The following is a 13,109-nucleotide window of genomic DNA, read 5'->3' on the forward strand; positions in this document are numbered from 1 at the left end:
GGATCAGTGTGGTAATCGATGTGTGTGGCCGCGGGAAATGGGCGAGGTCTTAAATAAATACTTCTCGTCTGTATTTCCCGTGGAGAAGGTCAAGGAAGCTAGTGAGTTCAAGGGAGGGAACAGCGATATCCTGGAGCATATCAACATTACAAAGGAGGAGGTGTTGGAGGTTTTGAAGCGCATTAAGGTGGATAAATCCCCAGGGCCTGACCAGGTGTCTCCTAGGATGCTCTGGGAAGCAAGGGAGGAGATTGCTGGGGCCCTGGCAGAGATTTTTGTATCATTGTTAGCCACGGGTGAGGTACTGGAAGACTGGAGGATAGCTAATGTTGTGCCTTTATTTAAGAAGGGCAGCAGGGAACTACAGGCCGGTGAGCCTGACATCGGTGGAGGGAAAGTTATTGGAAGGGATTCTGAGAGACAAGATTTATATGCATTTGGAAAGGCAAGGTCTGATTAGGGATAGTCAGCATGGCTTTGTGCGTGGGAAATCATGTCTCACGAATTTGATTGAGTTTTTGAGGAGGCGACCAAGAGAATTGACGAGTGCAGGGCGGTGGACGTTATCTACATGGACTTGAGCAAGGCCTTTGACAAGGTCCTGCATGGTAGGCCGGTCCGGAAGGTTCGAACACATGGGATCCAGGGTGAGCTGGCAAATTGGATACAAAATTGGCTTGGTGATAGGAGGCAGAGGGTGGTAGTGGAGGGTTGTTTCTCAGATTGGAGGCTGGTGACCAGTGGTGTGCCGCAGGGATCAGTGCTGGGCCCTCTGTTGTTTGCATATATATTAATGACTTGGGTGTGAATGTAAGGGGCATGATTAGTAAGTTTGCAGATGACACCAAAATTGGTGGTATAGTGGACAGTGAAGAAGGTTGTCTAAGGTTACAACAGGATATAGATCAACTGGGGAAGTGGGCAAGGGATTGGCAAATGGAATTTAATACAGACAAGTGTGAAGTGATGCATTTTGGGAAGTTAAACCAGGGCAGGACATATACAGTGAATGACAGAGCCCTGGGGAGTGTTGTTGAGCAGAGAGATCTTGGGGTGCAAGTACATAGTTCCCTGAAAGTGGCAACACAGGTAGACAGGGTGGTGAAGAAGACGTATGCCATGCTTGCCTTCATCGGCCGAAGCATTGAGTACAAGAGTTGGGACGTCATGTTACAGTTGTACATAACGTTGGTTAGGCTGCACTTGGAGTACTGTGTGCAGTTCTGGTCGCCGCACTACAGGAAAGATGTGATTAAGCTCGAGGAGGTGCAGAAAAGATTGACAAGGGATGTTGCCTGGTTTGGAGGGCTTGAGTTATAAAGAAAGATTGGATAGGCTGGGTCTGTTTTTCCTGGAGCGAAGGAGGCTGAGAGGGGACATGATAGAGGTATATAAAATTATGAGAGGCATAGATAGGGTAGATAGCCAGAGACTGTTTCCCATGGTTAGGGGTGACTAAAACTAGAGGGCATAGATTTAAGGTGAGAGGGAGGAGGTTTAAAGGGGATCAAAGGGGTACATTTTTCACACAAAGAATAGTGGGTATCTGGAATGAGCTGCCAGAGGAGGTGGTGGAGGCAGGAACAGTAGCAACATTTAAGAGGCATCTGGACAGGTACTTGAATGAGCAAGGCATAGAGGGATATGGAATTAATGCAGGTCGGTGGGATTAGTATAGATAGGCATTATGGTCGGTATGGATGCGGTGGGCCAAAGGGCTTATTTCTATGCTGTCCAACTCTATGACTCTCGTCCTCAACAGCGCTCCATAGACATTACCCTCACCCTCAACAGTCCACAATTTGATGCAACTGCCCAAAATAAACTCCTCTATAGCAATGGGACACTGATAATTGTTGTTTGCACACATGGTAATGATAGTTACGCCCATAGCAAAGATCATGTATACTGGCAAGTATAGTCTGACACTCAGCTGGTCCAGTATATACTACATCAATATTGGCCCAGTGCCGACATCTTGATCCTATATAGGACAGCATTAGATGGCTGAGAAGGATGCAATAATGGGAATTACACACTGAAAAAGTAATGTTTTCATTCATATCAATTTGACAAATGAGCTTCATCAAAACATATTAACATTGCAGAGGTACTAAATGAATTAACACTTGATTCATTTATATCCATATACTATAAATCAGACATACTATAAGTTACATATACTATTGTGCATAGTATACTATATATCATGTACATAAATATGTATAAAAACTCCTGCATTTTCTAATTCTGCATCATTCTATTCACCATGCTGCACTCACATTGTGAGTGTATCTGTGTTTCTATTTGAGTGAAGCTGATAAAACACCTACCTCGGTATCCACAGAGTGTCCTTTACTGTTAAGACTTTTACAGCTTGTCGCTGCTCGACATCATCTACCGACGGGGAGACGTTCCCAAACCTGTCAGATGATACAGTTGACTTGTCTGATTCTTCGCAGTCAGTAGAATAAGGAATACTTGTGGGACTGGTCAGGGAGCTCAGGACACTGAATGATGACCTGTTGTTCCCGTTGGTGCAAGAGGACGAGTAGGAGGATAGAGAACAGTAATCGGTCATGGAGTCAAAATGTCTTATTATCTGCGTCCCGACCTCATCATTGAAGAGGATGCTGACATCTGTGGAGTTGGAATCATTCATGTCTTTCTGTGTAATGGCTGTGGCTGGTGTGGCACTGGCAGGGAGCTGAATGGGGAACATGTCCCTCAATGGATTACAGTCACTGCAGGTGTAATGGGCACAGATCTGATAAGCATGGTACATAACTAAGGTACTTGTCTTGTCATCCAGACACCAGATGGCCTCTTCACCATTACATCCCAGGTTGCAAGTCATTGATATGACCTGAGAAGGAGGCTGATAAGGTTCTAATCTCCGAGTTATTTCTGCAGTCTGTGTGTCTATGATCAGGATCCCAGGACCATTGCTGTACCACACTTCTGATTCACTGTTCACTGCTACCATATCAGTAACTGGGTATGCATTCTGTCGTGGGTCATTGTCGGAGATTTTAAACTGGAACTTGTTTGCTGAACGAGAGCACAAGTATGAGCACCAATCTTCAGGAATCTCACTGACTAGTGAGTAAACCGCAACCATTCCATCAGCCATGCCAGCAAGCATTAGTGGAGGCTTCTGTGACAAAGAGATTAAAACAAACATTCAGGGTTTGGAGAATCTGTGCCACAGTTTAATCTTACTCATGTAATTCTTACACTTTGGCACATACAGAAAACAAGGCAAGTCTTTGCAGGCTCCATTCCTGGTGTGGGGGCACCAGCTAGAGGATCAGACGTGCAGGCCAGCCCACCAATTACTGACATTCCCGATGTACCGGTGACTTAAGCTTCCTCGGCATGCTGGCTTCCACACCCAATTCTCTGATCCTGTATTGGGCAGAATTTTGTGCAGGGGAGGCGGGGCTCCCCGCGCCAGGCCAAAAGGCCGCTGGGGGTGAGCCCTGCCTCAGCCTTTTCATGCCCCCGCCAGCACAATCCTCTGTTGCTCCAGAGATGAAGTTTCTGACGCCAGGATCTCCATCCCATTAAAGGTGGGAATCCCGCTTCCAAAAGCTCCTTGCCAATCAGGGCTGTCAGCTCAGCAGTGCCACCGGGAGCAGTGACTACTGTCAGCATTGCAGAGGCTTGGATTCAAGTCCAGCATTAGAACCCTGATCTTCAGGTGAGTGAAGCAGGTTTGCCAGGGCCAGGCCGGAAGGCCCTGGTGAGGGGGATGGGGATGTGGTTGTAAAGCCCAGGGGAGGAGGTTTCTGGGAGGTGCAATGTTTCCTGGCCAGGGTCCTCCATGGGCCACAGATTGCCCATGAAGGAGGGATTCCCCCCTCCAAGTCTGCAGGGAGGACGCCTCATTCTACGAGGTTCCCTCCCCATATGGTGGAAGCACCCCCCCCCCCCACCAACCCACACCGCTGCTGGTTACATCCCAGTGGCCGGGGGGGTTGGGTGGGGTAAAGAGGCCCTTAAGTGGCCTTTGGGTGGGAAGCCCGTCATCGGTCTACCCACTCCCGGGAAATCGCTTGGCAGTGGAAGGGCAACGGGCCCTCCGCCCCCTGCCACTCATTGAGATTCTATGATGCCCCCCACAACCCCCGCCTCCGACCCCTCCTCAGGAAGGGGGGCCATAAAATCCAGCCCATTGTGTGAGACTTGTCCTCCATTGCCTTCAGTGCTCAGAACTCCAGGTTGGGTTTGGATAAACCCACAGCACAATGTCACCCATTTCATCCTTCCCCAAGAACATAGGGGCCCTTTGATGGAATGATGTTTCCAACAACACGACCCTATCAACATGCCACTTAATATTTAAGATTAACATGAGCCACTGTGCCAGGTGGTGCCAAGGGGAACAGTTAAATGAAGACAGTATTCGCTACTATAATAATAAAATAAAAACAAGAAATGCTGGAATCACTCAGCAGGTCTGGCAGCATCTGTGGAAAGAGAAGCAGAGTTAACGTTTCGGGTCAGTGACCCTTCATCGGAACAGTATTCGCTACTCCAGCCTGTTTTTGCAGAGACACAAACTCATACTGGGAATTCCACTGTCCAACCTCAGGCTGTCCCACTGTTTTCCAAACGTAAGGTGAATGAGCAGGAAATCATGAGGACGCTGCCCAAATTCCGAAGCGTGGAAACCCATGCCAGAGAATTAGTGGCAAAAACCTAAAGGACGTCACTTGATAATCAGAACAGATGCCGAAGAAGTTGTTATAGTTACTTTGGGAGTCAAATCACAGCCTGATTAGAAGAGGATTGCATTTCAAAGTCCATGTTTGGCCTAATTATTGACATATGGGCCCTGAATTTCAGCAGGGGTCCTCCAATTGCCTGCCAGAAGAACAGCAGAACCTCTAGATAAACAATTTTTATGTCCATTAATATCATTTCTTTAGAGCTTTTGCCAATCATCTCCTGAAGCTGCAGGGAATTCTGCGGTTGTCTTCTCTACATGATGGCCCATTGACCACTGGGGGAAGGTGGTGATTTGGGGCATCGGGGAAGATTGTTTGATGGGGTGTTTTGAAGGTTGATACTATTAATGGGCATGAAAGTACACTAGGAAGGCAGATAAGCATGGGATAGGATTGTAAAGTAACCTGGGGCTGCAAAGCTATGTTGGCAGCAGGAGGATGTGGGGGGGTGGGGGTGGGGGTGGGGGTGGGGCTGGGACAGAATGCGAACCCCTTATTTTTCTCCGGTGAGAGCAGCCTTGGGCAAATGTTTGAGCACGTGGGATGCTGATTAGAGCTCACACATTCCTATGCTGCCAAATAAAGTCTAAGGGGAACTGCAGTTAATGTTATATGACAGGATTTAACATTGTAAACTCACATCAAAGTGCCACCTGCAGGTGTAACAGCTCTGATTTATTGTGCCTCTCCTAACCCACCTCCCAATATAAAGTCATTGGATTCATTTTGGGAACTGCAATCCAATGGGTACAAAGCCCCTCGGTCACCCTCCTTAATTTTCTAATCAAGGAAGTTTCTTTTTTGGGTAGGAGAACCTTCAAGTTCATCAAAAACTGATTAACTGGTCATTCATCTCACTGTTGTTTGTGGGATCTTGCTGTCTACAGATTGGTTGCTACATCTGCGTACAAAACAACAAACTAAATCTGACTGTGATGCGTATTGGGATGTCCTGGGAGGAGAGAAGCTGTTAAGTAAATCCAAATCCTTACTTTCTGAAGTAGGTGTGCATTCTGGTCATTTGATCATAGCAAACACATAATTACTCTTCAGTGAGGGTACAGCAAGCAAGACAGGTGATTGCGAGTCTCATTAGCCCAAATTTTGAAGAAAACTCAAGAAAGCTCAATCACTTCTCTTTGGAAAATATACTTTGTAGGGGCATCATTGAAGCTGTCAAGATTCTTAAGGGATTGACAAAACTGATTCAGGCATATTATCCACTGTGGCAATGAGTTTGAACACCTGAGTCACAAGGCAACAATGAAGAATATGGAAGTCATATTGAACATTTTTATACAGAGGAAGAGAGTTCTGCAATGAGTTATCAGGACAGTCTACTGAAGCAGAGACTGTGCAGACAATGGGCTGAATTTTGAGCCCACAGCAGGGGTCTTGACACTGGGTTGGAAAGCCAAGGGCAACCCCACCTCGGCCATTTGATCAAATCACCCATCCTATTTTTCGACACTCAGGCAATTAACTGCCTGGCGCAGGGGCTCCCGTCCCTTTAAAAGATGGGAACCCGCCTTCTAGAGCTGTTGGCCAATAAGACAGCCGGCAGTTCTTCAGTCCCAGCAGCAGCACCAGCAGTAGTAGTCACTGAATGAAAGTAAATTTGTAGGGCTCACTGGGGCCAGTCAGGCAGGCCCTGGCAAAGCCTGATGGAGGGGAGGTCAATCGTGAGGGTGGCAGTGGAAGCGTAGTCTTTCTGAGGGAACAGCCCTTAATGCTGGGATAACCCTCCAAAAGTCACATGGTGCCCGATCAGGAGGCACACCGCCCCACCCTGAGCCCACAGCGAGGCCACCAGCTTTTACTGGGCAGCCTCCCCACCTGGCGGAGGGCCCCCCCCCCACCCTGTCATCGGTAAAATACCAGTGGTGGCGGGAAGAAGCCCTTAAGTGGCCCTGAATGGACCACTTAAGAGCCCCAATCGGCCTCTGGTCATCCTCGACCTTCCCCACCCCTGGTAAAATTTCATAGCATAGGAAAGCCGCAGGCATTCCACCCCTGACCTTCCCTTGTTATTATACGCACCTCCTGCCACTCCCCCGACCTTCCAGCCCGTACTTAAAGGGCTGATAAAATCCAGCCCAATGTGTGAAATAGGTCACTCAATGTGTGTCTGGAGAAAGGATTAGAAGAGTTTATTGTGCCTGAGATCAATCAATCTACCAGGGACAGGTATGTTGGGCCGAATGGCCTCTTGTTACCTGGTTTCCACGTGATACAGGCAAGAAACATGCAACAATGGCAGGAACATCCAGAACTCGGAGAGGCACGTTTAAGGGACACATTCCTTTAAGGCTGTATACCTGAATCTTCTGATCCTAACAGAAATAAACACAAAGTTAAACAGGAGTTGGGCCAGAAGCAGATCACAGAATGGTTCGTCAGCAGGAAACCCTGAATTGGAGGCAGATAGGCAGATGGACTGTAGAGGCTGAACAAATTCAGCAGCTGGGCTAATCACTGGAAACCATGCTTTATGGAGAGGAAGTGCAACTGTGTGTACAGAATCAGCAAACACTGAGAGCTGTGGTGATTCAGGACACTTGCACAGAGTGGTGGGAGGCAGCTTTATGTCCATGGATCCCCACATGCTGAGTTCATGACCTTGATGGCGTCATCAGGGGTGGTCAGCGATCAGGTGGATTGCCCCCCGTTGTCTTCACCGTGCTTTGGGGTTCTTGGAGACCTGGGAAGTGCAGGAGCAGTAATAATTGACAATATTGAACAAATACGTTTCTAATGGAACCTGGTATGAATTTACCTGTACAATCTGATGACCAAATTTATTTTATAAACTAGTTTATGGTTTGGTTAAACTGAGTTAGTAACTTTATTGAAATTGCCGTGAAGCTGCTCCTCAGCACTAGAGGTGAGCTCTGCCACCAGAGATTGGTTGTCAGTTACAGTACGAGGGAGATACTTTATCACTGTTAGCTGATGACAGTTTGAAAGGCTTGGGTAGGGACAGCGGCAGGTTTCTGGGAATCTTGCCCCTGGTCTAGGAAGCTCAGAGGCTGAAGCTAAACAATTAGCAACCTCAGAACAACATATCACCCCTGGAATCCGGAGCCTTTTTATTTTATTCAGCATCAGTGGTAGTCCCTTGTTAAAAGGCACTTAGTGCCTGAAATGAGGGACCCACCATCAGGAAGTGGGGGGTGGCCAGCTGCGAGGTGGCCAGCTGCGAGCCATCCTCCTGCCCTTGCTTCCGAGACCCCTCCCACCCTACCTGAGACGTGGGTCCAGCCTCTGATTGGCTGGCAGCTCTCCAAGGGCAGGACTTCCGGAGACAGGGTCTTTGATCCTGTGGAAGGCCCGCCACTGTCCACTTGCCTAATTGGCACTAGATTCAGTGGGCCTTCCACAGAAGAGGCGACGTAGAGATCTCGGCGTCATTTTTCCACCGCCAGGATAAAATTCCCCCTTTGATCTAGAAGGCTGTTACACCCCTTAGGTTAGGTAGTGGTACAGGTCTGTTTAGTGGCCATGGACAGGAGGGTGTCACTGTGAGTCAGGCAGGTAAAGGGACACCAGCTGCAGTGCTGGAGGAGACTCGGCCTTTGTCCTTATCCAACAGGTATGAGGTTCTTGCTGCCTGTGTGGATGAATCAAAGTTTGCAGGGTGGATGAGCAAATTGACCATGGTATCACAGTATAGTGAGGGGAATGAAAAGGAATGTGGGAGTGATAGGAGATAGTACAGTCGGGGGATAGATACTGTTCTTTGGAGTTCCGAAGGTTGCCTGCCAAGTGCCAGGGTTAATGACATCTCCTCGTGGCTGGAGAAGAACTTGGAGAGGGACGGGTAGGATCCAGTTGTTGTGGTCCAAATAGGAACATGGGCGGCACAGTGTCGCAGTGGTTAGCACCGTAGCCTCACAGCTCCAGCGACCCGGGTTCAATTCTGGGTACTGCCTGTGTGGAGTTTGCAAGTTCTTCCTGTGTCTGCGTGGGTTTCCTCCGGGTGCTCCGGTTTCCTCCCACAGCCAAAAGACTTGCAGGTTGATAGGTAAATTGGCCATTATAAATTGCCCCGAGTATAGGTAGGTGGTAGGGGAATATAGGGACAGGTGAGGATGTAGGAATATGGGATTAGTGTAGGATTAGTATAAATGGGTGGTTAATGGTCGGCACAGACTCGCTGGGCCTAAGGGCTGTATCTCTAAATCTAAAAAAAATCTAAAAATAGGTGGAATGAGGTTCTGTGGAGAGTGTTTGAGGAGCTAGGGTCCAAATTAAAAAGCAGAACCTCAAAGGTAGTAATCTCTGGATTGCCAGCTGGGCCACATGCAAATTGGCATTGGGTCAAGCAGATCAGAGAGTTGAATGCATGACTCAAAGTGTGATATAGGAGACAGGGATTTTGATTCATGGGACACTGGCACGAGTGCTTGGGAAAGAAGGAGCTGTTCCGTTGGGACGGTCTTCACTTAAACCCGGCTGTGATCAGTGTCCTGGCAAATCATATAATTAGGCTGTAACTAGGGTTTTAAACTAAAAAGTGTGGGTTGAGGTGAAATTTACAATTTGAGAAAAGTCAAGGCATGGAACAGTGTTGCATTTTGGATAAAGATAAGCAGCATGTGACAGGAAGGGACAAAGGATTTAACAGTAAATATACTATCAGTTAAGGTGAAATTGGGGAAAAATGGAAAAAGGTTAAATTAAAGGCACTTTATCTGAATACACAAGCATTCATAACGAGATAGACAAATTAATAGCACAAAGATAAATGGGTTTGATCTAATAACCATTACAAAGACATAGCTGCATGGTGACAAGAATTGGGAACGAAATATTCTGGGGAAATCGCGTTTTGAAAAGACACAAAATGGAAAAGTAGGGAGGGTGGCTCTGATAATAAGTGAGAAAGGATCTGGGCTCGGAAGATGAGGAAGTATAATCAGTATGGGTGGAGATAAGAAATAAGAAGAAAACATTAAATAAAAACAAGAAATGCTGGAACCACTCAGCAGGTCTGGCAGCATCTGTGGAAAGAGAAGCAGAGTTAACGTTTCGCGTCAGTGACCCTTCATCGGAACTGACAAATATTAGAAAAGTCGCAGGTTATAAGCAAGTGAGGTGGGGGTGGGGCAAGAGATAACAAAGGAGGTCTAGCTTGGACCAGGCCACATAGCTGACCAAAAGGTCACGGAGCAAAGGCAAACAATATGTTAATGGTGTGTTGAAAGACAAAGCATTAGTACAGATTAAGTGTAAATACACTGAATATTGAACAGCAGCAAGTGCAAACCTGAAAAAAATCAGTGGGTAAGCAAACTGAACAAACAAAGATGAAATGAAATAAATGCAAAAAAAGGATTGTAAAAAATGTAAAAAAGAATGTTAAAAAAAAGGGAAGATAAAATAACTAAAAATGAAAGTAAAATGGGGGGCTGTCATGCTCTGAAATTATTGAACTCAATGTTCAGTCCGGCAGGCTGTAGTGTGCCTAATCGGTAAATGAGATGCTGTTCCTCGAGCTTGCGTTGATGTTCACTGGAGCACTGCAGCAATCCCAGGACAGAGATGTGAGCATGAGAGCTGGGGGGAGTGTTGAAATGGCAAGCAACCGGAAGCTCAGGGTCCTGCTTGCGGACTGAGCGGAGATGTTCCGCAAAGCGGTCACCCAGTCTGCGCTTGGTCTCCCCAATGTAGAGGAGACCACACTGTGAGCAGCGAATACAGTATACTACATTGAAAGAAGTACAAGTAAATCGCTGCTTCACCTGAAAGGAGTGTTTGGGGCCTGGGATAGTGAGGAGAGGAGGTAAATGGGCAGGTATTACACCTCCTGCGATTGCAGGGGAAGGTGCCCTGGGACGGGGACGAGGTGGTGGGGGTAATGGAGGAGTGGACCAGGGTGTCGCGGAGGGAACGATCCCTTCGGAATGCTGACAGGGGAAGGGAGGGGAAGATGCGACTGGTAGTGGCATCACGCTGGAGGTGGCGGAAATGGCGGAGGATGATCCTTTGGATATGGAGGCTGGTGGGATGAAAAGTGAGGACAAGGGGAACCCCGTCACGGTTCTGGGAGGGAGGGGAAGGGGTGAGGGTAGAGGTGCGGGGAATGGGTCGGACACGGTTGAGGGCCCTGTCAACCACAGTGGGGGGAAATCCTCGGTTGAGGAAAAAGGAGGTCATATCAGAAGCACCGTCATGGAGGGTAGCATCATCAGAGCAGATGCGTCGGAGACGGAGAAACTGGGAGAATGGAATGGAGTCCCTACAGGAGGTAGGGCGTGAAGAAGTGTAGTCGAGGTAGTTGTGGGAGTCGGTGGGCTTATAATGGATATTAGTAGACAACCTATCCCCAGAGATGGAGACAGAGAAGTCAAGGAAGGGAAGGGAAGTGTCAGAGATGGACCATGTAAACGTGAGAGAAGGGTGGAAATTGGAAGCAAAGTTGATAAAGTTTTCCAGTTCGGGGCGGGAGCAGGAAACGGCACCGATACAGTCATCAATGTACCGGAAAAAGAGTTGGGGGAGGGGGCCTGAGTAGGACTGGAACAAAGAATGCTCGATATATCCCACAAAAAGACAGGCATAACTAGGACCCATGCGGGTACCCATAGCGACACCTTTTACTTGAAGGAAGTGCATGGAGTTGAAGGAGAAGTTGTTCAATGTGAGAACAAGTTCAGCCAGGCGGAGGAGGGTGGTGGTGGATGGGGACTGGTTGGGCCTCTGTTCCAGGAAGAAGCGGAGAGCCCTCAAACCATCCTGGTGGGGGATGGAGGTGTAGAGCGATTGGACGTCCAAAGTGAAGAGGAGGCGGTTGGGACCAGGAAACTGGAAATTGTCAAAATGACGTAGGGCGTCAGAAGAGTCACGGATGTAGGTGGGAAGAGACTGGACCAGCGGAGAAAAGATAGAGTCTAGATAGGAAGAAATAAGTTCAGTGGGGCAGGAGCAGGCTGACACAATGGGTCTGCCGGGACAGTCCTGTTTGTGGATTTTGGGAAGGAGGTAGAAGCGGGCTGTCCGGGGTTGTGGGACTATGAGGTTGGAAGCTGTAGAGGGAAGATCTCCAGAAGAGATGAGGTCAGTGACAGTCCTTTGGATGGTGGCTTGATGTTCGGTGGTGGGGTCATGGTCCAGAGGGAGGGAGGAAGAAGCGTCCGTGAATTGGCGTTGAGCTTCTGCAAGGTAGAGGTCGGTACGCTATACGACAACAGCACCACCCTTGTCTGCAGGTTTGATGACCATGTCGGGGTTAGACCTGAGAGAACGGAGTGCCTCAAGTTCAGAGGGGGACAGGTTAGAGTGAGTGAGGGGGGCAGAGAAATTGAGACGACCAATGTCTCGCCGACAGTTTTCAATGAAGAGATCAAGAGCGGGTAAGAGGCCAGGGGGAGGGGTCCAGGTAGAGGGAGAATGCTGGAGGCGGGTGAATGGGTCTGCTGGTCGGGGGGAGGACTCCTGGTCAAAGAAGTGAGCCCGGAGGCGGAGGCGAAGAAGGGTCACTGACCCGAAACGTTAACTCTGCTTCTCTTTCCACAGATGCTGCCAGACCTGCTGAGTGATTCCAGCATTTCTTGTTTTTATTTTATATTATATATTCGGGCAGTGGCTAAACCCGAAACACTACACGTGTAGTGTCTCCCACCCATCCTCCTCATCTAACCAAAAAAAAAGGACTCTTGTGTGGAGGGTTTGGTAAGGTAAGGTTTTCCTTTATTTGTTTTTATTCGCTGTTGTCAATTTAGAGCAGAGGGGTGGAAGCTAGGGCAGTTGCATTCTCCTCTTGCAGGATGTGGGAGGTAAGGGTCACCACTTGTGTCCCTGCTGACTTCACCTGTGAGAAGTGCACCCAACTCCAGCTCTTCACAGACCGCGTTAGGGAACTGGAGCTGGAGCTGGATGAACTTCGGATCATTCAGGATGCTGAGGGGGTGATAGAGAGCAGTTATAGGGAAGTAGTGACACCTAAGTCACAGGATAAAGGTAGCTGAGTGACCGTCAGGGGAGGGAAAGGAAATAGGCACACAGTGCAGGGATCCCCTGTGGCCGTTCCCCTCAATAATAAGTATATCGTTTTGGATACGGTTGGTGGGGACGACCTACCAGGGGAAAGCCACAGCGGCCAGGTCTCTGGCACTGAGCCTGGCTCTGCGGCTCAGAAGGGAAGGGGGGAGAATAGGAGAGCGATAATGATAGGAGATTCAATGGTTAGAGGAACAGACAGTAGATTCTGTGGTCGCGAACGAGACTCCCAGATGGTATGTTGCCTCCCGGGTGCCAGGGTCAGGGATGTGTCGGATCGAGTCTACAGGATTCTTAAGGGGGAGGGGGAGCAGCCAGAAGTCGTGGTACACATCGGTACCAATGACAAGCTAGGAAAAGGGATGAGGACCTGAA

At 48.4% G+C, this 13,109-nt stretch overlaps 1 protein-coding gene across 5 annotated transcripts in view; it reads right to left on the reverse strand.

Moving 5' to 3' along the window:
• Positions 1-13,109, reverse strand: part of lrrk1 (leucine-rich repeat kinase 1) — a 269,006-nt gene that overhangs the window by 19,341 nt on the left and 236,556 nt on the right. For all 5 annotated transcript variants that reach the window (XM_068017674.1, XM_068017673.1, XM_068017671.1 and 2 more), the window contains 2 exons: positions 6,950-7,066; positions 2,334-3,157 (listed from right to left, as the gene is read on the reverse strand). In XM_068017674.1, the coding sequence (XP_067873775.1) occupies positions 2,334-3,157; positions 6,950-7,066 (941 nt within the window). The remainder of the gene's footprint in view (positions 1-2,333; positions 3,158-6,949; positions 7,067-13,109) is intronic.

Source organism: Heterodontus francisci, chromosome 38 (assembly GCF_036365525.1).
Source record: "Heterodontus francisci isolate sHetFra1 chromosome 38, sHetFra1.hap1, whole genome shotgun sequence".
NCBI classification, from domain to species: Eukaryota; Metazoa; Chordata; class Chondrichthyes; order Heterodontiformes; family Heterodontidae; genus Heterodontus; species Heterodontus francisci.